Source organism: Rhodamnia argentea, chromosome 4 (genome assembly GCF_020921035.1).
Source record: "Rhodamnia argentea isolate NSW1041297 chromosome 4, ASM2092103v1, whole genome shotgun sequence".
In the NCBI taxonomy this organism is placed as follows: domain Eukaryota; kingdom Viridiplantae; phylum Streptophyta; class Magnoliopsida; order Myrtales; family Myrtaceae; genus Rhodamnia; species Rhodamnia argentea.
This window is the reverse complement of record NC_063153.1, coordinates 27,720,157-27,747,606: the sequence shown is the minus strand read 5'-3', so window position 1 is coordinate 27,747,606 and position 27,450 is coordinate 27,720,157. Positions and strand designations below refer to the sequence as shown.

The 27,450-nt window shown below is 39.1% G+C and overlaps 2 protein-coding genes and 1 long non-coding RNA gene across 3 annotated transcripts; 2 read left to right on the top strand and 1 right to left on the bottom strand.

Annotated features, from left to right (window-relative positions):
- The first annotated feature begins 302 nt into the window (after positions 1 to 302).
- LOC115743530 lies at positions 303 to 2,012 on the top strand. The gene is made up of 5 exons (XM_048278113.1): positions 303 to 598; positions 696 to 822; positions 992 to 1,183; positions 1,250 to 1,351; positions 1,461 to 2,012. Exons 1-5 carry the CDS (start codon positions 303 to 305, stop codon positions 2,010 to 2,012), a joined length of 1,269 nt encoding a protein of 422 aa, XP_048134070.1.
- Positions 2,013 to 2,587: 575 nt separating this feature from the next.
- LOC115743542 lies at positions 2,588 to 3,511 on the top strand. Its single transcript, XR_007198188.1, has 3 exons — positions 2,588 to 2,650; positions 2,789 to 2,916; positions 3,473 to 3,511. It is a non-coding gene; the product is annotated as an uncharacterized LOC115743542 (long non-coding RNA).
- Positions 3,512 to 13,214: 9,703 nt separating this feature from the next.
- Positions 13,215 to 17,168, bottom strand: LOC115743453 (probable receptor-like protein kinase At1g80640). The gene is made up of 10 exons (XM_030678229.2): positions 16,621 to 17,168; positions 16,234 to 16,404; positions 15,808 to 16,058; positions 15,585 to 15,717; positions 15,410 to 15,473; positions 15,223 to 15,319; positions 14,981 to 15,083; positions 13,968 to 14,086; positions 13,767 to 13,856; positions 13,215 to 13,581 (listed from the first exon to the last, which is right to left on the bottom strand). Exons 1-10 carry the CDS (start codon positions 16,802 to 16,804, stop codon positions 13,441 to 13,443), a joined length of 1,353 nt encoding a protein of 450 aa, XP_030534089.1. The 5' UTR covers positions 16,805 to 17,168; the 3' UTR covers positions 13,215 to 13,440.
- Positions 17,169 to 27,450: the final 10,282 nt, after the last annotated feature.

The following is a 27,450-nucleotide window of genomic DNA, read 5'->3' as shown; positions in this document are numbered from 1 at the left end:
ATTATTTTCCACTTGATGTTGATACCTGTGAAACTACACTGAGCGTGGCATGAGATAGTGTTCCCTCCATGCATTAGATGCTTATTAGATCTATGTATTTTTCAGTCTAGGAGACAGAGCTAAAGTGGAGCAACAATTTCATAAGAGGCGATAGCAAGTTTCTTTGATTCTCTCAAGTTTATCTCTTGCTCTCTAATCTGAAAATGGTAAGCTTTATGATATGTGTCCCTAACACAGGTTCTTATTTTTGTTGATATTTGTCTAACCTTCCTACTCATTAGTATCATAGGCGCGGAGGTCACATGCATGGTGTAGTTTCACAAGGAAGACCAGCCCCTTTCCCTTCCCCTTCGTCTTCCCCTTCCTCATCCCCTTCCCTTTCATCTCACCCTCGGCCACTATATGCTGATGGACAACATGGACACATTGGTCATTCCTCCGACCCTCAAGAACATTTTAGGAGACAACTTGGACACATCCGAACTGAATGCACTTCAGTTCCATCTGCATCAGTTCCACCTTCGGTGGAACAATCGAATGATGAGGGAAACATAGCTGAAGAAGATAGCCGGTTTGTGATATGTCCATATGGAGATTCGTAAGTACTTCATTTTTTTTAAGTAAATGTAATATTTAGGGTATCCCTTTGTTTGGGTTTTAGATATGAATGTTAACTGAATTGCCCCTATTTGCAGATTCAAAGAAGCTACGTACGTTGTGCGGGAACTTAATAAAATAGTGAATAATTATTGGAGGGGACCTTGGATTAGTTACGGTGGCGCTCCAAAACAAGTAATGGATTTGTGGTGGAGCGAGTTCAAGGTAAGTTTTGTCTTTCTATTGTCTCACAAACTAAGTTTGGCGTAAATAAAGTAAGTTATTTTCTATTGATTACGGGGAAAGTTCAGCTGAGATGAACCGAAAGAGGATGAAATTAGAAGAATTTTTAAGAAGAAAGCCGGTGATCACATATGCAATGCGATGAATAAAGCAAAGAGAAAAAAATGTGAAGCCAGATTTTATTACCGTTGACGATTGGACTGAAATAAAGAGAATTTGGGAGAGTGAAAAAAATAAGCAAAAGAGTGAACAAAATGTCAAGAATCGGGTTTCTACTTCTAGTGAAGGGTCTGCGACATATGCTGGGGGCTCTATTAACATTGGGGAGCATAGAAAAAGAATGGTAAGTCTGTTAAACATGTTGTTTGTTAATTTAATTCAATTACTCATTTTTGTTTCAATTTTGTAGGCACATGAATTGGGGACGGAACCGACATATGCAGCTACATTCGAACGGACATTTCAAAAGAAAGATAAGACATGGATTGGCGATCGAGCAAAATCTGTTAAGATATGTAAGGTTATACTTTTGACTTTATGAAAACCATGAATGCTTCCACTATTTATGCTAGTTACATATATGAAGTTATTTTATTTTGATATCTATTTTGTTGGTGTAGGAAAAATATGATGAGTTTTTAATGAGTACGGCTAGTGGCGATGATGGTAGGGTTGCGTCCGAGCCAACAGCTGACAATATGGCATTATGGGTGGAGGCATCGGGTGGGATGAAAAGAGGAAAAATATTTGGGATGGGATCCTTGTCAAGGGTATACACAGCAAAGGCTGCTGGAAGTTCATCCTCCAATCCAGATGTTTCAAGGAGGACACGGTTTGAGGAGGAAATGACCCAACATATGACCCAATTGAGAAATTTACTTGTACAGAAGGACGAAGAAATAAAAGTGGTCAAAGAACAAATGTCACGGAAGGATGAGCAAATCAGACTGGTCAATGAGCGACATCAATCTCTAGAGACTCAACCCAAATCTCTGGAAACTCAAATGCAATTGGTCTTGCAGCACCTCAACCTAAATCAAGATCGGTTTCCTCCTGTGCTTCCCACTCATGAAATAGGTGCTGGGCACAATGATGGGCGACACAAAGAGGATGAGGTTGCTGCTGATGATGATGATCTTGTCAATAGTTTCATTGACCCCGATTTGGGTTAATTGACAGTACACACATGAGGTATTGCCTCTTGTGAATTTTATCCATTCAGCTACATAAGTAGAAAATTGATTTTTTTATGGACTTCTAAATGCAGCTTTGGCCATAGAGGGACAAGTGAAAGAGGAGCGAGTGGTTCTCTTCACTTAGAGACTTGACTAGAAAATTGAAGGTATCCAATTTGTTGAGATGTGATTGTGGGTAGCAAAACTATGGTTCTATTGCATTGAAAAAGTCAATTTGGCAGATTTTGAAAATGAGCGAATTTCACTTTATGAGGAAGCTTCATCGTACGGAAAGTGCCTTGAAGAAATGAAAGTCGTCGGCTGCGCCATTCAGTCCACAAGTGAATTGCCTTCTACTCTCTCCTCGTATGCTTGTACTGTCATCATCTTATAAATCATTTAGACCTTTTTTTTTTTTTTACAGTTGATCAACAAACTGAATCACATGAGACTCTCAAGATAAAGTTACTTGAAGGGGCTAAACAGCGACAAGAAATCTACAATAAGGTTTTGGAATTGAAAGGTTAGTTACTAAACTTTCTATTTGCCAGGAGGAGGTTTGAAGGCACTCATGTTTACTCCTAAAATGTCGGGTTTAGTTACATAAATCGCAGTTTATCACTGGTCAATTGAAGGTGAAGTCAGCATACTTAACTAACCTTCTCTTGAGATTTTGGGGATTGTTTATGGTTGATTATCGTTAACGTTAGTAGGTAGTTCGTTATTTTTAGAATTTTCTTTTCATTTAGTTCTCAAGCACAACCCATCTGCAGGTGATTCTGAGCCTCTGAAAATGTTTGAGAGAACAATTAATCTGGTGAACAATCGAATTATTAACTACCGATGTGATACTTCCGAGAAGTGGCTGGTTTTGATTGGCATTGCTCCAGCCTCCCCGGAGGTACATGAAAATTTTCTACTCCATGATGTCATGCATTTTTTTTTAAGAGGAATGGATGGCCTAGTTTCTGATGAAAGTGGTTTAATATGAGAGATAAAAAGCATTTTATTTTTCAGCTTATAGAATTAGCATTGATGATGTTTTAGTTTTGAAGCACTCAAATACCAGATTTACTGATACTATCCCACCTTATGTGCCCTGAAAAGTGTGTCCCTTCCCTTTTGGGGTTATCACAAATCACCATCGTAGCTTGAGGCTCTTCTTTCAAGCAACTTGTTAGAACCTCATCTTTTTTGTGCTTGGTTGACCTCGGCTGTGTAGCCTCGTCTCATATATGGCTAGTTTAGGCTCTTTGAGATGTGACAAATGAAGTCTTTATATGTTCTTAAGTTCATTTCATACTCTCTGTTATACAACAGGAAAAATCCAAGCCTATCCCACTAAGTGGGGATGTGATTTATAAATTTGCTCTAGCCCTTGTATAGTTGTTCTGAATAAGATGTTCCAATCTATCTCAATGATCTCTCATTTGGATATTGGCTGTCTTTGCTTATAGAGGCCACAATTGGTCAAGGGGAACATGCAACTTTTCTTTAATTAAATAAAAATTAAAAAAAATAAATTTTTTTTTTAATTTTTTAAATAATAAAAAAAAATTATAAATTTTTTATTTTTTTAAAATTTTTTTTTAAACTAACCTTTAAAAAATAAAAATTAAATTTTTTTTTTTTTTTTTTAATTTTTTTTTTTTTTTTTTTTTTTAAAAAATATAAAAATTTTTTCTCCCCCCCCCCCCCCCCCCCCCCCTAATTTTATAAAAAAAAAAAAAAATTTTTTTTAATCCCCCCCAACCCCAAATTAAATTAAATTTTTAAATTATTTTTTTTTTTTATTTTTATTTATTTTTATTTTTTTTTTTAAAAAAAAAAATTTTTAATTTTTTTTTTTTTTTTTTTTTTTAAAAAAAAGGGAATAAAAATTTTTTTCCTCTTTATTTTTTTTCCCCTTTCCTGTGGATCAGCAGCGTAGTCAAGCTCTTGAAGCTCATGCTGCAGCATTCGCCTCATTCAAGGTGAGATATTTTTTCTCATTTTTTCTCCATGCATATTTTCATTTCTTGGCATGGAAATTTAATAGTAATGTGCATAATATATCTCCATATTTGGTTTGAACAGGTCCGAGGAAATGAGAATCCTTCTGCACATTAAGCTTTGCAACGAAAACCATTAATGCTAGACAGGTTTACATCAAAGTTACATGTCATTGAACTGGGCGCCCAACCAGGTAACGACCTGCACCCTTTTACCCCTTAATTAAAGAAACTGGGCATGAAACGGCTTCTCGTAGAAAGAAAACTAGCTACACAGCATGTCCACACAAAAATAGCAGAGCAGCACCATCATATGAAGCGGCATGAGGAACAAAACTTGCAGACGAGGCCAACACTCATCAGTCGCCGACGAGGGGTCACTGAGGAAACCGCGAGTTTCACAATAATCATAGACCAAATGAATCTCAGCCAATCCCTTGCAGATGATTACAGTTACAAGCCCCATTCAAATGTTAAGGAACAAATTGGTAAAGGTGGGAGACCCATCTTTTTATGTGATATTAGCCATTCTTGACTTGTTGTGAGTTTTATGCTTTCCTTCTTAATGTGATCGCATATAGGTGGCTGTGTGGATGGGTCTAGTTCAAGACATTCTCTGATCTTTTGCTAAATTTGTGGGAAAAATAGAGAATGGTAGATGAATGTATTTTTTTTGCATATTATTATAATATTTAGATCTTCCTTTATCAATGTTCAATACAAATTCTAGTAATTAATTTTTTTAATTAGATTTAAAATTGAAATTAAAATAAATTATTTTATTGTACGATCACAAATTGTAAAAGTTCGTTGCAAAATTTATCCCACGCCTGGCCGTTGCAAAATTCATCGTTGAACAATATTCGTCGTGAAGTTCGTCACTAAATTTATCCATGAACAATGCTCGTGGCAAAAAAAAAATATTTTTGTTGCTAAATTTTCTAACGTTGAATTGGCGCTATTTTAGTCGCAAATCAGCGACGAAATCAATTATTCGTCGCCACACAAAATCAACTATTGGTTGCTAAATTTGGTGACGAAAGTGACGAAACCCACCATTCGTCGCTAAATTTAGCAATGAATAGTTCTCGCGGCAAATTTGCAACGAAATTCAAATTTTTCGTCACAAAATTTTGTGACTGGAATTTAATTTTGCCAAAATCTAGCGACGAACTCAAGTATTCGTCGCAAAAATTAGCGACGAAATACGCTTTTTGCCGCTAAAATAAGCCACAAAATCCGCTTTTTGTCGCTAAAATAAGCCACGAAATCCGTTTGTCGTCGCTAACTTTAGCGACAAACTAAACTATTCATCGCTAAAGATAGCGACAAATTCAACAATTTAGTGCCGAACGACGTTCGTCGCAATTGTTCATCGCAAAATGTAGCAACGAATAGCTTTTGTGGCAAATTAGCGACGAAACTCAAATTTTTCGTTGCTAAATTTTGCAACCCGAATTGAATGTTGCCGAAATTTAGCTACGAAAAATGTATTTCGTCACTAAAATTGGGTACGAAAAATGTATTTCGTCACTAAAATTGGGTACGAAAAATGTATTTCGTCGCTAAAATTAGTGACGAAATGCATTTGTGGTCGCTAATTCTAGCGACGAAACTATCTTTTCATCGCTTTAGCGACAAACTAATGATTCGTCTCTAAACTTAGCGACGAAAACAAATCTAGCGACGAACGTTGGTCGTCGCAAGTTAGCGACGAAATTAGCTTTTTGTGGCTAAATTAAACAACGAATACAGGTCATTGCAAAGTAGCGATGAAAGTTCAAACTTTTCGTCGCTAAATTTTGCGACACCGAATTAGCCACGAATTTTTTCGTCGAAAAATTCGTTGCAAAAATCATTAGCAACAAATTTTGCCAAAATTTTCGTCGCAAATTCCTTCACTGAAACCATGTTTTTTTGTAGTGTCACTCTCAGAATTGTGAAGTTGCAAGTATCAGCAAAGAACTCGATAGATACGAAAAATATAAAATTGAGTGTTATTAACTTTTATCCAATCGCCCAATATATCGATTAAACTTAAACTATGAATATTATGTATGTGGCTAGTATTAAGTGCCAAAAGTTTCGAGAGTCCCTAAACATACTATTATAAGAGCATAAGGATAGCATAAGTATGAAAAGTTTCAATACGACGCTCATTTTGATGTCAAAAGTTTTGTCGGATCACTTTAGTGCTACTTTTTTGAAAAAAAAAAAATTTAAGTGGCAACTCCTAACTAAGTTGATAGAAATCCGACATGATAATATTATATTAATTTTTCCGACCACCGTGGCTCGCTGGCATGCCCAGTCAACATATATACCCCGAAACAATAGTCGTCTACATTTCTGCCCCCAAATTTTAACCCTAAATTGAACATTCAATCATTTCTCCAATTCAAAATCCTAATTCCATTTTCCCTCGAAATTAACAACTGAATCTTGCTATGGAGAGCGGGAGCATGACAAGCGCCTCAAATTCGTTTTAACGAAGCTTCGGATTTGTTGGACGTCATTGAGAAGGTGGGGGCATTGGGTTTTCTCAAGGAGAGCGGCGTGAAGATTTTAGGGAGGAAGAACACGGCTAGAATACGAAGCTTCGGATTTTTCTATGGGTAGTCGCCTGAGAAAGTCGTCGGCCTTTCGTCATCACCGCCTTCAAGAGATTCTTATCGTAACATTAGAGTGCACTGCCCCGTTTGCGGTGATCGAGAGCTTTGAGCAGTCCAAACCTCGATCAAATGTTTCTTTTGGACTCAGACTTCGATCTTCTGCGTCATTGCTCGTCGCTGCTCGTCACCACTCTTCCCAGACTCGCGGTCATTCACCATTTGTTACTACGTTTGAGAAAGCACAATGAATGCTCTGTTTTCCAGCCGCGAAGCTTGAAAAGATTCCGTCTAGGTTCAAGCCTCGTCACCGAAGTTGACCTCAACCGAAAAGAGTGACGCCTGCTCCTTTTCCTGATTATATGTTGTAATTATTATCATTAGCATGTGGAAGCACAAGGAAATATTCACATCATCTCACTAAATAAATTCCGCGAGTTTAATTAAAATAAATATGCATCTCCTTTATATTAACATTAGTATTACAATTTACACATGCAACGTCCAAACAGACACAATATATATAGGTCCTGAGAAGGGTCAGGGTCACCTATCTCCAACACCACTCCTATGTCCAGAAACCTTCCAAGGTCAAGGTCAGCACTCCGAATCAACAACCGCGCCCATCAACAAGCCATCACCATCGAAGTCAGGGTTTCATCAAAACCCCCAAGTGGTTCAACAAACTCCTCGTCGACCCACACTACAAAATTATAGTTAGCATAAACTACTGCTGATTTGGGTATGAGCACCTCGTGATAATCACTGCCAAAATATATAGGAACTCCAAACCGCAGTGGTGGAGGGTGATGCATCCTACAAATCTAAAAAAATTAGGGATGAGCCGAAACCTAATAAATGAAATCTTTAAATCTAAGGTAGTAGGTCGGGTTATCACTCAACCCGATAAAATACAAAATTACTATGTATGACGAGTATAGGAGTAAATACATAATTATCTTATCATGATATGTCGATGAAAATCGATAACAACATTGCATGGAATTATTCACTCAAAGGCAAGCGGATGGCATAACATATTATGAGGCTCGATATCACCAATTAATTTACTAACAAACGTGTGTACCTATCCCAACACACAGGCATCTCTACTCCGAGGCAACCCGATACACGGGGCGTTGTCACTATTGCAACCCTCCTATAGGAAGTGCCACATCAGACAATGAAGTCAGGAACATTCGTAAAGGGTTTAGAGGATTACCCATAAGCCGGTCCAAATGGTCCATCGATTATGAGCACAAGCACTCTCAAGCCATTACCTTACGCAACGTTGAGATTTGCAATTTTAGTTTCGATTAACCCTATGAGAAATCTATTTAAGGAGTTGCCCCTCGCCTAGTATGGGAGTGTACCTCACTTCCTACGCAACTAGAGATCTAGAGTCTGATACTTAATTCCGCTAATTATATAACTAGCGTCATTTCGGTACCTCAACTTGATTATTCATCGACTAAGGTGTCCATGCGTCTTTTTACCAATTATGAGACCTAAGGATCTTGTCAACTATGTGTCCATGCAATTGGTCCTGTGGGTTTCTTATTTGATTCTAAGCTAGAGCTAATCTTATCTAGAAAAATAAATTAACAAGCAAAGTATTGGAGTGCGTTGCGGTAACGTAAACACTCAAGTATTGAAATAGCATAAAAGTAAATGCGGCAAAGCAAAATTCGATACAAGTCGGGCAAAGAAGGTACATCGCCTTGTTATCAAACCCCGAGACAGCAATCCTCATGAGCTACAATCAAATCGAATTCAATTTTCTAAAGAAGCTAATTTTTCAATATCTAAACTAGAAAAAATCATTTCGACCGGAAAAAAGAAAAAAACTAGAGAAAATCACGAATTTTCCTAAACCACATGCTATATAAATGAAACTACACTAATTTTAAGCTAACGTTAGTACTAAAATGGGACCGCCTAATTAAGGCCTATTTTCTAACTAATTTTTTTATTTTTACTTCAATTTTTTTTAATTAACTAAATCGAACCTGAACTCTTTTAAGGCAAATGAAGCCCGAAACTCATTTAAAACAGTAACGAGCCCCTACCAAAAGCCAGTCCAAGTCAATTTTCCATTAGAGTCAACTATAGAAGCTTCAGTGATAATGGAGAACCGACAATATCGGACGACGTCCCAGGACCACCTTGATAGCTTCCCTCGATTTACTCTTGCTTTTTAATCAAGAATTCTGGAATCTTTTTGGCTGGTCCGGTCTTCCTTCACTTAGAGCGGTCAACGGTCAACGGCGATGAACGTCAGTGATTCTTGAAGGGCCTGTGAAGGGCTTAGGGGAGAGAGAACTTACTTTTTTTTTTTGTGGCTACTATTATGATCTAGTTTAACCAACCTGAAAATAGTGAAAAACCAAAGAGAGGAGGCATGCAGGTTGTCCCGAAATAACAGTAGGTATTGGTTTGGGTTAGTGGTGGATCTTCAATCTCCATGGAACAGTTGTTGATCCCTAATCAAGAAAGATGAGGCATGGCTCCTTCAGCCACCCTCCACTCCTCCAAATTTGGCAGATATCTCAGAAGTAAATGCTTGAGTTGCGGAAAGCCTCCTGCAGTGCAAACCATTTCCGTTCCCACAAAAGCTCCAAACCCCAGCATGAGAACAACCAAGTGCTGCAATTTCTCCAATATTAGCATCGGATCTTCTTTCAAATAGGAGTGAAATAAGACCAGCTTCGTCAGTTGCTGGGGTAGATACTTATGTTCCGGTAATTTCTCTATTATCCCCTTTATGTACGGTTTGCGGGAATAGGGATAACTTGAGGTTTTACTCAATTCACCTTCATTTATCGAACGAAATCTTCTAAAGCCAAAAGATGAGGATTGAAGATATTTCAACTTGAATTCAGCAAGTTGTGTAAATATCTCCAACCCCTTAGAATTAATGACTCTCAATTTTTGCAGATTGGTCGGTTTGCCTACAACCTTCACATCACAATTACCCGGACAGAAGTTTCTCAATGTCCGAAAATTCTTTAAAGTGCCCAATCGCAACTTCTTCCGGGGCCCACAAAGTTTCCTAGTGACATCGAATAAATAGGGGAGATAGAGGTACCTCAACCTTCTCAGCTTCCACAGCACATCCGGCACTGCAAATATCCTCATTCCCCTTACTCGCAAAAAGATTCCAAAATGGCGAACGGTGAACGGTGAACGGCGATGAACGTCAGTGATTCAGACGTCGAGAGGATGACGGACGATGCGGGAGTGGTGGCTGGATCGTTTCGAGAAGAAGATGTTTCCAGTCCCGTCCCTCCGTTCTGCCCCCCGAGTGTCTTTCTTGTGTCCTTACGTTATGCCGCCTTATGTTACGCCCCCCAGCAGACGAATCTTTTGTCTCTCTTATGAGCCCGTCCACGTCAAAAAAAGAACAAAATTCGTTGTCAACTCATCTGACTCAGCACTTCTAGAAGCTATCCTTGATTCTGAGTGTCGCCTCATTGCTTTTCAGGGATGATTGTTTCTTGGTTCAATCCGGCCCACTCAGGAACCGAAAACAAGACCGAAAGTATCGATTCTTACTTTCTAGGATTGGGAACTAGACCAGATGGTCTTGAGACTACACCACACTGCCTGGTCGAATCCAGTTCCCGTGTGGTCTAATGGTTCCCGATGGATAATTGATAGGGGTGAGCAAAACGGACTCTAATTTTAATATATTAATTAAAATTATATTTACATTTAGGAAATAAAAATTACCATTAGATTACTAGGTTTACATTTAAGAAATTAAAAAAAAAAATGGTCGGTCATGTCTAGGAGGTCCGATTCCTCCCTGGAACAAGAAACCGGACCGAAAATCACCGGCTCCAATTTATTGAACCGGAAATCAGATTGAGCCGGCCAATTTGGTCGGTCCATCTTGCTCACCCATATTGCTTTCTCCCGCGCGAGCGTGCTTTGCTCAGCTGAGAGAGAGAGAGAGAGCTGGGCTTTGTTTTAGCTTTTGATGCTGGCTTATGGGCTAGACATGGGGCCCATGTGCATACTGAGGCCTTCATGATCAAAGTAGCAAGTAGAGGGGACTTGTCTGTATTTTAACGGGCCTTGACTGATGACGTGGATCCAAATTTCGTGGGTCCAATGTACCCGTACTTCAATTCAAACTCTTAAGGCCCAAATTGTTGGCCAAATGGGTTTAGCCTAGATTTTACTAATTGGGCTCTATGCATTGATCGACCGGGCTTCATTTCTTTGTCTATCTTATACATTAATTTATAACAACGAGAGGTTGAATTGTCGATAAAAATCCATGTGCCAACAGGCACCACTAATATTTGGGTTAGTGACGGAAATTTATCACATAATACTTCCCATATTATAAACTAATCATGTTGCACATGATTATATTATAGTCATATCGTCTCCCTTACATCAATAACAAAATCAACACCCATTTTCAAGAGTCAACATCCGGTGCACACGACATTTCTTCATGTGAATCATTTCCGGTGTATATCTATCTTGCCTTTCAAATGATCACATGCACAGGTGATGCATGCTTACCCCCTTTCTTTTCTCATGCAAGACATAGAGAATCGACAACGCGAATGTCGACCAACCAAATAATTGACGATAGCAACATCGACAACCCAAATAATCTACAAGATGAACATTGATAACCTAAATAATCAACCCTTTGATTAATCAACAAAACTTACTTAGTGAATCGGTAACCAAGTCGAATTACGCGGATATCATTTCTAGGTGTAGTTTCTCCATTTCCACATGCTTCACATTAAAAATTGCCATCACATCTTGGAGAAACAAACAAATACCTCCTAGGAAATCCATCAAACGCGTCCTAGGCATGTAACAAGTTTAATGATCCAATTCAAGTAAACACAAAGATTTCACATACCAGCATTGAGGCTTACCAACACTTGACAATAAAATCCAAACAAAAATTGACAATCAACCATCAATCAAGTCCAGAGCACTACGTAAATGAATCCAATTTATCCCCTAGAGTTTTCACTTACCTCGAATGAGGTCCAGAACAACCAAAGCCTTAATCACCTTGTAAACACTCGAAAATGTGAAAGTAAAAGCTTCAACGACAGAATAGTGGAACCCTTGCTTTTACTTGGAAAATTTGAACCGGCTAAAACAGTCCATGAAAATAACCAAACACCAAGCGAAATTCAACTCGGTAAATTTTAGAACTTGAAAACCATCCAATACGAATTTCAAAGCGTATCGATCCCCGTCAACCGATACTACGATGGAAAGTTGATTACTGTCACTATAAAAATCTACGTACATGTCGACATCAATTAATTTAATCTTAAAGCATCGCTCTACAAGTGGCTATAGTCCCAGAAAATCGTCTCTAAAACTCCATGCTAATTAATACCTGTATCTTACATATGTTAATTTCGACCATAGAAAATTCCGGATGTCACAGAAAAAGCTTCTAGCACTTCCTCATGTCATGGCAACGTTCAATCACAATCAAGATTTCTCTTTGGTAAGGTAGGATTCAAAACCTTTTGTCTCGGTTTATCTAGGATTAAGAACAAAATGCATGCATTGAACGAAGCTTCGTAAATCTGTCCATTTTGAGATGGGCTTCGTGCGATGTTGTTTAGGCAGAAGCTAGCCACCTCAGAAGCTCACATTGGACTCAGTTTTAAGATTAAAAAAAAAATCCATGTCTGATTAAACAATTTATCATGAAAGCCATGCAATATCATTTGGCGAAATTTATTGCCGGTGACACTTAAGTGATTTTTTTTTTCTTTAATTTGACACTTAAGTGAGGCGGCAAAAAAAATTTCGTACTACAGCGAGCACCGCACAAAATTTTCGGCACTTTTAGTGTCCCCGCGCCCTATTATAAGCCTATTTTGCTCTTTCACATGCAACCAAGACGGAACGTACAAACAGCTGGAGAAGAAGATTTACTTCAGTCGAAGCATTTTCATCTTCTTGCAGCGTTTTATTCAGAGTCATTTTCAAGCAATTAATATTCAGTCATTAGTTTCTTTGTTCTCGTTCCTTTCTGGATGTAGACGCGATTCGAAGTACAATGACCTTGATGCTTGATCCGAATAGTAAATTAGCCGAAGCGCGATAACTGTTATTGTCGACGATTCGAAGGGATGCTTCACGAGCAAAACATCATCCAATAATGAATTTATCTTAGGTAACATCTTGAAGTACAATAGTCTTCAGCTAATTTTTCCTTGTCCCCAGTTGCTGCTGAAGAAAGACTATAAAGTGAACAGCGGGGTTCGGAAGGAGGCCCATGAACAAGCCTGTCCCATGGATTTGGTACAACGCCTGGCCGCGACCCGGCATGACATGACGGAGGCACAGCCCAGGTATGGAACAACCAGACATTATAGGGTGCCATGGAAACCCGACCCGACCCTATAAAGCTTATAGCCATGACAAGGATTAGCTTGAAGTATTCTTCTTCCATAAGAGTTTGACATAAACGGGAATAGATCAATCAAACGGTATGTCGTATATATGCAAATGTTTGACACCTTGAGGATCATGAAAACTCGACCGAAAAACGGGGTTGACATTCCGCCCCAGTGAACTATTTCGCAATGCCATATGGAACCAACTTCATTATATAGCCCCTGCAATTTACAGATTAGTACACAGATAAGAACTTTCTCCTCTCCGGCCCACTTTTGTTTCGGGGGCGATGCCCAGGATGACCATGAACCCACATGCGAAACGGGGTCTCCGCTGCTCGGCCGCCGTGTTCTAAGCATTCTAGAGAACCTGATACTCTTTAAAAAGATGCTCGTAAACACGTTTTCTTACGCATGTATCTTAGTTACCAGAATGCCCTGCAGTTCTCAGGGTACCCCCGAGCTCGACTGGCACGAGTGGGATGAGAGAGTGTAGCACGTCCGTTATCAGTGGACGGTAGCTCGGCTCCGGTTGCACGCACAACACAGCCACCGCAGCGACCTAAACAAGGACATAACACGTCCGGAATCAAGAATGGAAAATAAAGTAGGAAATTTGAACGTTCAAAAGATTCACTAAACTCGGCTTTTTTACTAAATGAACCTGATTCGGATTTTGTAAGGTCAAGTCTGACAATTAAATTATTGAATTCGGATGGTTTAAGCTGAAACTAAGGGTCAATGAACCTGGAACAAGTGTTTCATATCCATAGTATCTTGTATCGCAGGGTCCACAATTTTTGGAAGCTTTGATCTGTCAGTAAGCTGAGGCATGGCCTGCATTCATTTAGGAGACAGCTCATGACTAAGATTGAGTAATTTCAGACCACAAATGGTTGCCCGCCAATCAGATTAGGCATATGATGGAGATTAGGAGTGGGTGTTTACCCATGTGACAATAGATTGGCATTGAGCTGGTGCAAGTTTCTCCACGGGCTTCCTTCCCAAGAGAAGCTCCAACAGCACGACCCCAAAAGCATACACATCGCTCTTATCCGTCAGTTTACCTGAGATAACACAATTGACCGCAACGGTGATAGCATTAAGCACACTGGCCAGCTAAAAAACCATGTCGGTGCACAGATCCATCTTAAACAAGATTAAGAAATGAAGCTATGCAATTTCGACATCACATATCATGCTACAAGAGTTTCTTCAGCTATCTGATACTTTTTCGAAAAACATTCAGAAAAGTATCTGGCAATCAGCCGTCCCTCTCTGAGTTACAGTCACTAATTCCAAAGTTCCTTGCTTTGTCCTCCTTTTCTCATTAGAGCAAAAAAAATGGTGCTAAGCTGTACTCTTCTCCAAATTTGCACAAATTAGCACTCATCAGGAAATGCGCACGCAGCCTCTATATTGTCTTACGTAATCGAGCATGTTCAATAGTAAATTACGACCAAGGTTAGGCTAACAAGACGAACAAAATAGAAGAATTAAGGTGTTCGATGTTTGAATAATAAGAAAGCAAAGAAACAATGTCCACTGTTCCTTCTAACTTGAACAGTAAACCACCTGCAGATAGTGTGTTCTGAGATTCAGTGTGTAGTATTCCAAGAGTGTGCAGGGAGATTCTAAGGACTTCTAAGAATGGGACTTAGATCTTATGGAGTCCTGAGTAAAATTAGGTATTTATCTAACCAAAGCTTCAATCATGTGTGTATTAGGTGGACTGCACAGAGGCAGAGGCACATGTGCGATGTGTAGCCAGGCGCTCAAGACAACTTCATGCGGGACATTGCTCGCGATCCATCAACCGAACTCAGTAATCATCATGGAAAATAATTGAGGTCACTGACGATCCAAAAGGAGAAGCTAAATAATTTGTGCTGGGGAAGAGTGAACAATAGATTAATAAGACATCGCAAGCCATTAAAACTCTGTCAATACAGTTGGCATACCATCCAATAGGTACTCCGGGGCTACATAACCCAGCGTGCCCGAAAGCTTGACATTGTTTTTATTTTGGGATCCGTCAGTCACAGCAAGGCCAAAATCTGAAAGCTGAACAAGAATATGATGATAGAGAAATCACTGAATATAATAAACAGACAAGAAGGTATAGCAACAATTTCATAACATATCAGTGGGAATATAAAACAAAGAACATGGGAGAGGTTGCAATATTATACACATAGTGTACCTTAGCATTAAAGTTGGCATCGAGCAGTATATTGGATGATTTCAGATCTCTATGGATGACTGGTGGATTGCAGTGCTCGTGCAGATATTCTAATCCTCTGGTCAAAATACAAATGATTTTTTTAAATCCGCCTGATTTAATGACACTGAAAGGAGATCAGCCTTTGGGTGCCACGCCATAAGCTTACCTCGCTGTATCTAGAGCGATTTTCATCCGCATATGCCAAGTTAATGCTGATCCTCGAGAAGGTCCTGATACAATAAATTTTACGAGTGAAAACCAGGTTCGCCTTCTCTTATGACCATTTTTTGTACTTGTGTCGATATGAAAACCAAAGCATTATCAAAAGAATAACTTTTTACCATGCAACTGAGTCTCCAACGAGCCATTCTGCATCAATTCGTAAACAATAAACCTTGTCTCATCATTGATGCTATAACCCAGGAGGGAAATTATATTCGGATGCTGCATTTTGCTCAACAAATCCACCTCATTCTGCGATGTCACACCAGAGTTGTGCAATGGAACAGTAAGAAGAATCCAAAATGAAAACACCCATCATGTAATTTTACCAAGATATAGTACCTCGAACTCTCTAAGGGCGTCCTGACTCCCACAATCTAGCTTCTTGATGGCGACATGTTTGCTGTCATCCAACTGTGCCTTGTAAACGCGTCCAAATCCGCCCACCCCCAAAATGTTACTGTCCGAAAAATTATTGCTTGACTTCTCCAGAAGCTTGTATTCAAAGAAGGCAACGGAGTTTTTCCGACTAACCGTTCTCAAAGAACTGAATTTACCCAAAAATGGAGCTAATGCAAGCCCCTTTTCAGCTTCTGCAAGAATTAACCCCCATAACTCACAAGAGATAAAAGCACGCTGGGAATCACATTGTAAGCATCATCACTAGAGTCAAAACTCAAACCCTCGAAGTATTTATAGCTTAACCCAAATGAGAATTACAGAAAGAATTGGGATTTAGATTCAGGGAAAAGTGAAAAAGTAATTTACCTGATCTCCGAGAAGTCATTTTGCTGGACTTGTGGGAGAACTTACTGTAATAAACCCAAAGGGCCATGAAGATCAAGATGATTGCACCCAGTAAAGAACAAGAAACAATGAGAGCAATAAGCAACTTCTCATGTGAATCCAACCGGTGTTTCCTACCTCCCACTGGAAGCCCTGCACAACCCAAAGTTTCAAACTTTACCGAAAACTTGCCTAGAGCACACAATTCATCCACCAATGTGAGATCTTTTTGCCATGGGCCTCAAAACCAAAGCACCAAAACCAAAATCTCAACAACATGAGAAACAATCCGGCCACTCACTGGTTGCAGCATTTTCAAATCCCTCGAAGAAAACTAAGAAACTCTGGATCACGAGCTTGACAAAGTACCTGGAGAGAAAGCAGCCATTGAAGTGGAAGCTGGAGAGGAGGAAAGAGAAGGAGGAGAGGGATCAGGAGGAGCTGACATGGAGGACAGGGGTGGGTCACCCCTCACTGCATAAGTCCAAACAGGAATCATAAGAACGAGGAGGAGGAGAAGAGGGATCTCCGTCCTCTGTTTTCTTCCTCTCATTTGATTCTTTTCTCTCTCCGGTTTTGTTCTCTTTCCAAGAACACATGAAGATAGAGAAATGTGCGAGTTGTGCGAAGGAGCGAGTCCCGGCTCTCTTTCGTTCTTGCGGGCTTGAAGAACAGGGGACACACGACAAACCCAACCCTCTCAGGCTCAGGCTCGGGCTCAGACAGAGAACGCCTTGTTGTAACTCGTGAGGCCTGTGTGTCTGAGCAAATGAAAGGTGAGGGGAAGTGTGGTGGTTCTTGGATCTTCTAGTCCCTCTCCATGTCCTTTTGATTTTTGAAAACCTTTTCCTCTCTCTCCCTCCCTCTCCCTCTCTCTCTCTCTCTCTCTCTCTGTCCTTTTCTCTTTCTTGATGATTCTTCTTTTTGAAAAACTGTGCTTCTCTTCTGTTTGGTGCAGAAAGGGGAAAAGGCAGAAAGAAAGAAAGCAAAGGAGGGCGTTTATGCACAGACAAGTGGGGACAGAGCCCGCAACAATCATGTGGGAATCCGACTCGGTTGTCAACAGATAGCACAAGTAGAAAAATGGCATTCTTCTTGTGTGCGTGATCGTTTTTTCTTTTTTCTTTTTTCTTTTTTCTAAGTTGTTAAGCTTCTATTTAGTTTCTAAATTGAATGGAAGGATCGGTTCTCGGGCGAATCGGCCCTGTGACTCTCGGCTCTAAATGATTGGAACCGGGCATCGAACGAGCCCATTTTTTGTGTTGGGTAAAAAACCAAACTTTGTTCACAACTGATTAAAAAAAATAGCACGAATTTTAAGTGATAGCGTGATTTCTTCACGTCAAATATCATGTTTCAAAATTTTCAATAGATGTAAGGTACTTTTTTGCCTAAAAGATGTTTCAAAGCCGATTTAGAACCGGTTCAACTTGAAAACCGGACTGGTTGAACTGCTCCTCCCTAGAACTAGCCAATCAATTCGATCTCTTTTGCAAGTTGAAAACTAGATCTACTGCACACCCCTACATTGCCGTGTCGGGACCCCTTTCAAAAAACCACCTTTTCTCAAACGATCGGGTCAGGAAATTCCGAAAATCTGTTAATGATTTTCCGAGTTTATGAAATATCTTTTTCATATCTAATGCAAAGCCTAAAGAAATTAAAGGTTGAATTTTTCCAATCATTTCATCAGTATGATCGCATTCACTCATATGAAATCCCCCCCTTCAAAAGTGGGGATCGAACATGGAAGAGCCAGAAATCATGGCGTCCACGTGAAGTAGGAATTGATAATGTATACAAATGACCTTTGTTCACTGGAATTAAATAGGAGGCAGGTATATGGGCTTTGTCCCATTATTGGTACTTTATTTTCAGCAGACCTATGTTTAATTTTGGAATTGATATTGCTTTCTCCATCATTATTATTATTATTATTATTATAAACGTTGCTTTCTGCTTTGGTTGTAATTATTGAGAGAGGAATAGTATGGTCAAATCAGCAAAGCCCAAAAAAATCAGCAAGGGGAAAAAGCAGCAGAATACAAAAATGGCATTTAGGGAATGACAAGGACAGACATTTGTTTTAGCGCCTCGTGAATTTCCGAGCCGTGCGGCCTCAATGCGGCAAACGACAATGCCCAGCATTCTTTGAGAAAAGGACCCCAAGTTTCACGGATCCGGATAGCCTAATAATAGGATTTTCGTGATCTATATGACAAAATTCAAATCAGGCTATCAAATACTCAAATTAGGCCGTCCAAATAAAAATGAACGGTCTAATTTGAGCCACGTTTGAGATTCAAAATTTTTCAAATCCCAAAAAAATTCTCGCCCACATTTTTTTCCTCCCTTTCAACATATTACGTGGCTCAAATCGGATCGTCCATTTTCATTTGGACGGCCCGATTTGAGTAATATCACGCATGTCAAGGAAAATTCAATGTTAGACAATCTAAATCCAAGTTTCACCCAATTCATGGCCAATTTCCAAGGCAATTATTGAACCGGCGTAATTAGACACCTTTTTCAAGAGTTATTAAGCATGACTTAGATTAACACGAATGTCCTAACTTGATGTAATGTACTGATGCCGCTCGAACGGGGTTGCCGGAAGCCTGGCCATAGGCTTCCCTAGCCGTTCCCGGCCACTTGGTGCTTAATGCAATTTTTGTGAGATGCCCTCGTGTTATAACCTATCGAATGTCTTTTAAAAGATATTCCACTTCGCTGCCTTCCCTCAAATTTTTTCGTTGAAATGGTGCAATTACTTTTTTTTTTAATGTTATTTTGTTTTTGGCACGTAGATAGTGGAAAGTGGCGATTAATTGCGGTAAAAAAATAGCACATCCATCAAATATTCTAATACTCATCCTCACCTCCCGTGTAGGCTGGACTTTGACTTGAACCCGAACCGAGCGTGGAAATACGTAATTGGGTAGGCAAATAGGACCTTGAAAGATTCGAACTCATGACCTATTAGGCACTTTCTCTAATACCACGTCAGAAACGCTAATTCAAAAGCTTAAGTTAATAGGTGAAGGGATACTGCTTGAATATATAGAGTATTTAAGGCCCATTATGAATTGATGTGGGACGATACTTCAACATACTCATCTCAATTTATCATCATAACCTCGGTTTAAGGCGATTTAGATCGAGAGATCGAGAAAGTCTCGAGGGAGTTTTGTGCCACCGGCACCAATTGCAACTTACGTACATAATGGGAACCGCAACTAATAAAACCGGCCATTCAATCCCCGCTTGAAAGGTTAGGGAGAGGCCAAAACATAAAGCATCAGAGCCGGAGAAATTGAAGGGGATGGATCCCTTTCTCCCATCGGCCGAAGCATCAGTCGGTGTCAAGGCCTTCGGACTGCATTGAGTGTTTTGAGTTATTACGGATGGGCGCCCCTTGACGCGGACTCGTTCGAACGAAGCTGAAGCTGCGAACGGCGCCTTTGCAGCGCGGCGGAGGAAGCAGTTGAGCACGCGTCCGCTTGAATTGATCCTGGACAGGAGACTGTTTTGATTACTGTCCACTTATTAAGGGAGAATGACACCCTCGATCGCTATGAGATCGGCCGCCGGATTAGGTGGCGGAAGAAAGTCCGGGAGCCACGCCTGTTTGATGTATCCTTATCCGGTGCGCGCGTGGATGGGATGGTCTGTGCGCAACCGAGAAGGCTAGTCGAATCAAAAGGTTCGGACACTTCGTGATATAAAATAACTAAATAAAAGAGTTTAAAGCTCCGTTCGATTTGCGAAAAATGAATTTTAGGATAATGTTTTTTGGATTTTCCGACATTTGTTTTATGGAAAATAAATGTGTCAAGGAAAATATTTTTCTCTTATGAAAAAAAAACACATTCAAAAAAGAGGAAATCAGGAAAATGATTTCCTCTTTTTGAGAAGAGAAAAATATTTTTCATCATATTTCTTTCATCCACTCTTTCACATTTCTTAATCTTTTTAATTATTTTTTATTTTATTTTTATATTTTAATTTTTCTAAAAAAATTGAAATTTTTTATTTCTTTTCTTTTCTTTTCTTTTTCTTTTCGCTTCTTCTTATATCGGTCGCTAGCGACACCACAAACAGGGGAGCTCGACCTTGCCGCCCTATGGCAAGGCTTAAGCTCACTTGCGACTCGTCACCGATCGTCATCGTGGTCGGCAACCAGCCGAAGAAAAAGGGAAAAATAAAAATAGAATTTAAAAAAGAAAAAAAATTAAAAACATATAGGAAAATCAAATTCCATATCGAATAGCGAAAAATATTTTTCGTGTCATTTTCAGGTTTCAATCAAATCGGAAAGATATTATTTCTGAAAAATATTTTTCAGAAACACCTCATTTTTCGCGAAATGGACGAAGTATAAGAAAAAAATCATGTTGAAGCAATGTCTGTTTCTCGGATTTCTCCCCGAACTTGATATTTCGTCCAAATTACTCCCCGTGAGCCCGATCAATTTGGCCTAATAACCCCCTGGAGAGGCGCTCACTTTTCAAAATTCCCATTTATATAAAAGAAAGCCGCTAACCTCATAATCTAATAGTATCGTCAATTATTTCTTCCCCCACGATCTCTCAATTAATAATGCTTTATGCAAAACACGCGATGATGATGTGTGAATTTATGGCCGAGTTTGTAACATCCATGATAGTACGGTTAGGAAAACATTTCTCTATATAAAAATACGTCATGTGCATGTTTCGTGCTTTTTCTAGGGGCATTCTGGTGAAAAAAAAAAAGAAACATTTCTCCCATGCCACTCACATGCGCATCAAAAAGGTTGAAAAGACTCAAATTTGTCCTGACTTCAAAGCTAAAAAAGAAACAGCTGGAGTTTCTCAAGCATATATCGAAAGATCAGGGATAGACGGTCACTATAGACGTGCCAGGAGAGTTGTCATGAGGACTTCTTGTCGTGACGAGAACATCTTCGTCGGCCAACCATGATTGTCACCGGCGACGACCTCAGGGGGTTGTCAGATCAAAGTAATCAAGTTTAGGGTCAAAAATGGCAAAGCTCAAGGGATATGTTGGAGCAAAGTCTAGCCTGAGGAGAACATTAAGAGACGGACCCAACTTCGGAGAGTAAATTGGCTCTCGGTGTTTAAGTTCACGGGTTACTTCTGCAACAAAGTCAAATCCAGGGAGGACCCAACGCTATTTCAAAGAATTTCCGGAGTTTTCTCCGAAAACCGAAACATCTAACTTTCTAAGACTTAGATCAAGATTTGGAGATTTTACTCTCCCGAACTAGATCTATGTATAAATCTGAAAGTTCTGAATAGGCATTTGATTCGTGTTTGATGTTGATATCTCTGCAAGGCCATGGTGATATGGACGTTGAACCTAGAAGGGCATCGCAAGCCGCTGTAAATAAAGTGTGAGATCTCCGCATGTGCTCGTATCTGAATCTAGTGATCGGCCACCGAAATTTTACGGTGGCATATTTGTTCTTGAGGAATGAGAGTATGTTTCGAGCTGCAAGATTGTAATTTGTTATTTGCTTTTCTGACTTTAGCTTTGTTATGCAATTATTGCAGATTGACTAAATTTGAAAGATGTAATGTTCAAGTATTAATTTAATATATGAACGACATCTTTCTTTCGAATTTTTTTTTTTTCCGGGAAGACAAGATTTGAGATACTTCAATAACCTTCCAGTAATCCAATTTGTTAAAGGACTTTCATCCCAATCAAATGCACGATGATTTTCATTGGTCTAAGAACGGGGTAAAGGTATGAATAATATCTAGTGGGAAAACTTCTTTTGGTCCCACTTCTCGTCACTTCCGAAATGACCCTTCATGAATTACCAAGTACAAAAAAAGTAAACAAACGAAACTCAATCCACCGCACCCTCACCACTTCCTCCAAGGTAACTACAACTACCCTCGCGCATTTATCCACTCAAAATATGACTATCTCCATTTTGATCATTCCATACAAATGCATCGTAAATTTCTCCTTTGCTTCAAGCACCACAGAGAATATGAGAGATGTAAACTTCATTTGATGGTCCTATTCATATCACTATACTAACATTTTGAATTTTCGATCGGTTGCTTCGGAAGCATCCGACAATTTCCCGCTATCATGTCCAATGCGGGTAGCGACGGAGCTCCCAATGGGCAGCGGCCGATCGCGGAAAGGTGCGAGTGGGGGAGTGGGGTTGATGGCGAGAAGCGAGCGCCAACCGTGGCAAAGAGCTAGCCCAAGGCCGGCGAGGCTCGTCCATGAGCCTCGCCTCACCGGCCTCGAGTGAGGCCAAGACTTGCCTTGTTGACCTCGCTCGAGGCAGGCAAGGCCACGGGCAAGCCCGGACCTCGAGCCTCGCCGGCCTAGGGCGAGCTTGTTCCTCAACTGCGACTAGTCGTCCGCAGGCAGACGAAGAAAGAAAAGAAAAAAAGAACAATCAAAAAGAATATATGAAAATTTTCAATATTATCATTTCATTTATTCAAGATCGGGGACAATGAACATTTTCATATAATTAAGTAACAAATTGATCATGTATCAAAAATTCAAGAATCATATTAAATAAATTAAAAATTTATGAATCATTTATGTTTTTTTCTTATTATATCCGCGCGCAATGGAGGGTCATGTTTGAGCACAACACGAAGCCAGAGAAGAAAACGGCAGTCTCACGTGTTAGGTGAGAAGGTCGAGGAAGGAGGAGGAATTGAAGCGTAGCCCTCGGGGACGGTCCTTCTTTGGCCCCCACATGCCTTCCCCCGACGATTCTCAAGCTTCATGAAATACAACACCTATGTTTTCCAAAAGATCGTGCGGAGCCCGACGATCATCCTCGCGCCTTGATCAAAGATTCAAGGGAGATGGAAGTGAAAAGATTTAGGGGTGCAGTGGCCGGTTCCATTCGAACTTTTCGGAGACATGCCTTTCCGTGACCATACCCGAGAGTCAAGATCCAATCATTATACTATTGAGGTTTGATTCATACTCCCCAACGATAAAAAAAGGTGTGGCTCACCGGGGGTTCGAAAAAGCCTGGGTCTCAAAGGGACAGCGCTCCCCGAACAACATAAGGCTTTTATAATTTGAACTCTTATTTTTTCCATTTGTAATTTGGACTTAAACTCATGAATAACTACTACTATACATACTCTTTTTCTCTTGTAAATGAGTGATGTAACAAAGAGGTGCGAAATGCTAATTATAATGGAATTCTCTACTAGATATAACCCCCGTTTAAAGGTGAACCAGGATAAAGCATTGTATCTCGATTTCTTTTTTCTAGCTTTTATGCTTCGCTTCGTTTGTAGTTTGGGTGCTGAATTCCAACACGTAGAACTCGAACAAGAAAACGGGTAGGATCCGGTCGAATTTATTGAGTTTCCTTTTCCTGTGTTCGTGAACATACTTAGTATTTAGCAAACTCCGTTTACTCTAATTGTTCTAATTCCGATGCAAATTCCGCAATGTATTTCGGGTCGGTTCGAGTTTATGGCCCATAATCAAACCGAACCAAGTCGATCCGTTAGAAGCTTACGGCCTGAATAAAAAAGAAACCCAACTTGAAAAGACGCGAAATCCATTTGTCTATATCGATTTGGTTCGGTTCAGCTCTGGGGTCCTTTTCTATACTTTTAATAAGACTTGGAATTTATGTTGCATATGTTTCCGATCAAAATGATAAATTTCTTTTTGCAAACCACTTTATTCATTCCGGACGTGATGAACAATGATAGGGGACTTCGTAGGCGTTGGTGATTTAAGCGAGGGGTCGTGGCGGTGGGATGCTGCGCTAGCCCCCTCTCCCCGAGAAATAATCGTGCTCCACCACTGGTTTGATCCATAGCTCACCGGCCACGCGGACACCTCGATTATAAAAAAAAAAAAACAATGATAGGGGACTTTTTCTATATATATATATGGTTGTTATAACTATCAAATCAACAATTAAAAAAAAAAAGCCGTTGGGGGCAAATTTCCAAGTTGATTTTAGATTTAAAATTCGTTATATTCTTTGTTAGAATGTGGAAAATGCACTAATTGATCAAGGTCTAAAGGTGGGTGATGCGTCTCTGTCCGATCAGCTGGATCCCAAGCCTTACGAATCTCGCTTTCGGTGTCGTTCGTGACTAAGATGGAGAGAGGGAAACGACCAAAACAAAAGTACGTTGCCCTCGATAACACGAACTGTTCTTTTTGAGCGTCGTCTGATGAAAAGACAAGCATCGTCTCCATTTGGGCTTTTTTGCCCAAGATTGTCTTTTCCTTGCCCTTCCGCCTTTGCTCCGATGTAGCATCGATCATTGCCATTCGCATTTCTATTAGACTAGAATGAATCGAATTAGGCTTATCGAATTTGAGTACATTTTGGTACACTCGCACGGCTCTTGAAAAGCGAGCACTTTTCCCGAGAAGAGAAGTATCGAAAGTAAAAGCTTCGTTTGTTTCGCGAAAAATGAATGATTTTCAAAACAATTTACAGAAAACAATCGCTTGTGTCACACGAAGCAATTACTCAATGGCACGTGTTTTCATCATCGAGAACAATTTATGCCTAAATATTTTAGTGAACGACGGGAATTTTTTTTTCTTTTATTTGTTTTCGTAAATAATATAGGCGATCGTTTTTTATAAATAAATAAAAAACTTCTCAAATCATTCATTTTCCGTGAAACAAACGGATTCTTAATAGTAAAAAAACAAAGGAAGGGAAATATAATATGGGTATTTATAAATTGCCATCCAAACTAGTGTATTGCAATATATAGTCTAAGCTTCTATATCCGGCATTGCGCAAGTTCAACAGCAATCTAGGACGGTCCGAGTCATATCCAATTTTTTAGAAAAGGGTTGTGTAGTTTGGAGCAGCTCGAAGCCTATAGAATTCAAAAGTTGGGAAAATAGATAAACATCAATTTATTTATGGCCCAAAATAAAGAATTGAAAAAAAAAAAAAAAGGCACACGCGCGCACACGCAAACATCAATTTTATGGTTCTCTTTGTGGATTCTCTGTGATGTAGAAAGGCTCGAGATGAGAAGCCCAATTTATAAAAGGGCTAAGCTTGGTACTACTATCTCAGGCTTCTACGTGTGGTGGGCTCTCTCCATTTAAGCCCTGTTGGACCCAAGAAGATTGATTTTTTTGCCTTTATATTTTCGCAATGTCCGCCCTTTTTAGTAGACTCCGCTACAAATATGAATGAAGAAATGAACGCCGGTCTCGTTCCGAGGATCGAGTTGGTCTTTGAAGCCGAGGCGGGCCGAATGCATCGGTGGAAATACCCGGAAAGGCGTTCTATTCGTGAAGCATTATCGCAACGGACATCTAGAAAATGATTTTTTTTTCAGAGACAATAATCATGAGTGTTAATAAATGGAACGATGTTTCACTTGAAAGCACTATACATTCTTTGGTTGATGGTTGAATAAAGGATTTGCTTTACATTTTTCGGTCATTTTCGTAAGTAATCGTTATCTTTTACGTGACATTACTCTAATTTGCATCTCGTTACACGTTGCATTAAATGAAATCGAAAGAATCTTACTCTCTAGGGTGTACTATATTGCAAGCGACAAAGTCAATTTGTTCTCTCCATATTATCTTGTAGAGTTGATTTTACGAATATCTATAGGAATGTTGTTTTCTCATTTTCGTAGAGTTACTTTTGCTACTTGCTACTTTTTTTTTTTTGGGGGGTCAACTGCTATTTATTACCTTTTTTGGGGGTCAAAAACTGCTATTTTTTACTTTAAATGTTACTAGATATATGTGATATAAACAACTATGTTAATTATATAAAACAAATAGGCCTAATACCTAAAAAAATTCCAGCTTTAGCATTTGTGATAATTATATCCAAAACTTTTTTTGTCTCATAAAAAATCTCCAACTTTTACTTTTATCTCAATTCTACCGATCTAATGCCCAAAAGAATCCTCAACTTTAGCATATGTCCCAATTATATTCGAAACTTTTTTTTGTCTTATAGAAAATCTCAACTTTTACTTTTACCCTAATTTTACCAATGTCAGCCTTCCATCCATGATCACCGTTACTTAATCATGTGTGACTCGAATTTTCTCGCGGAACTTTCCAATAAACTTTCGAAATTTAGAAACAGTAGGTTTTAGGAACAATAATATTTTAGATTGTTCGTCCAAATATCTCCATGTCTAGCCGTTCTTTGGGCTATTAAGTGTCGCAAAGAATGCAAAATGCATCGTGCTGTCTTGAGTGATTCTGTATCTTCTTGCAATATGTAGGGAATCAAATAACATAATAGAAGTTCAAGGGCTTTTTTATATCAACTTTGCTGAGGTGTGATGCATCAACGACGTGGAAATGCCACGTATGATTAATTAATGGTGATTATGAACGGAAGACTAACAATGATAGAATTTGGATAAAACTAAAAGTTAAAGATTTTTTATGAGACAAAAAATTTGGATATAATTGGGACATATGCTAAAGTTTATTATTATTATTTTACTAGTTTGGTAGAATCGAAATAAAAGTAAAAGTTTGGAGTAAAATTAAGATAAAAGTGAAAGTTGAAGGTTTTTTATGAGATAAAAAAAGCTTTGGATATAATTTTCACAAATACTAAAGCTAGAGATTTTTTTGGGTATTGGGCCTAAATATATATATAAATCTTATAGAGTCAGTTTTACCATACATTATCGCAAGATATACGTCAAAACTTTTACTTTTTTCATCCTAGTAGAATTAGCTTCACCACTTAGTAGTTTAGATGTTTATGAATCGATGCAATATTGATAATTATGTCAATATCTTAAAAAATAAATTCTGATTGAAAGTTCTTTTACAAATCATTCCTCATTCTTATAAAGTCAATTTCCCAATTTATTGTCACGAGATTATACTCTGAACTGCTGTTTTCTCTTTGTAAAGCTCTTACATTTTTCAAAGATGATATCACCGAGTGGAAATTCACTGAAGTTCTATTAATGTGCAAAAGTTGATTTTGACACAGTATATAAGATTAGTTTTCGTAGAATTTTCCTTTTTCGATCTAAATTTCAGACCGAAAGTATATTAACGTGTGGATAGATATATGATCCAATCGCTCCTTTTAAAATCTTCCTTTCCGTGGCAGCAAGTTTCCTTTCTCTTTCTTTACTACAGAGGCATGTTATGATCTCCTTGATCTTGCCATTAGTATATTATGCCTTGTCACTTTCCAAATTA

Excerpts from the sequence above, each read along its gene's own strand:
- LOC115743530 (XM_048278113.1), top strand. The coding sequence starts at position 303 with ATGCATGGTGTAGTTTCACAAGGAAGACCAGCCCCTTTCCCTTCCCCT. Across the intron at positions 1,184-1,249 it reads GGGAGCATAGAAAAAGAATG|GCACATGAATTGGGGACGGA; the intron begins GTAAGTCTGTTA and ends TCAATTTTGTAG. Across the intron at positions 1,352-1,460 it reads ATCGAGCAAAATCTGTTAAG|GAAAAATATGATGAGTTTTT; the intron begins ATATGTAAGGTT and ends TTGTTGGTGTAG.
- LOC115743453 (XM_030678229.2), bottom strand. The coding sequence starts at position 16,804 with ATGAGAGGAAGAAAACAGAGGACGGAGATCCCTCTTCTCCTCCTCCTC. Across the intron at positions 14,087-14,980 it reads CCCGGAGTACCTATTGGATG|GTAAACTGACGGATAAGAGC; the intron begins GTATGCCAACTG and ends GTGTTATCTCAG. Across the intron at positions 13,582-13,766 it reads ATATGAAACACTTGTTCCAG|GTCGCTGCGGTGGCTGTGTT; the intron begins GTTCATTGACCC and ends GTCCTTGTTTAG.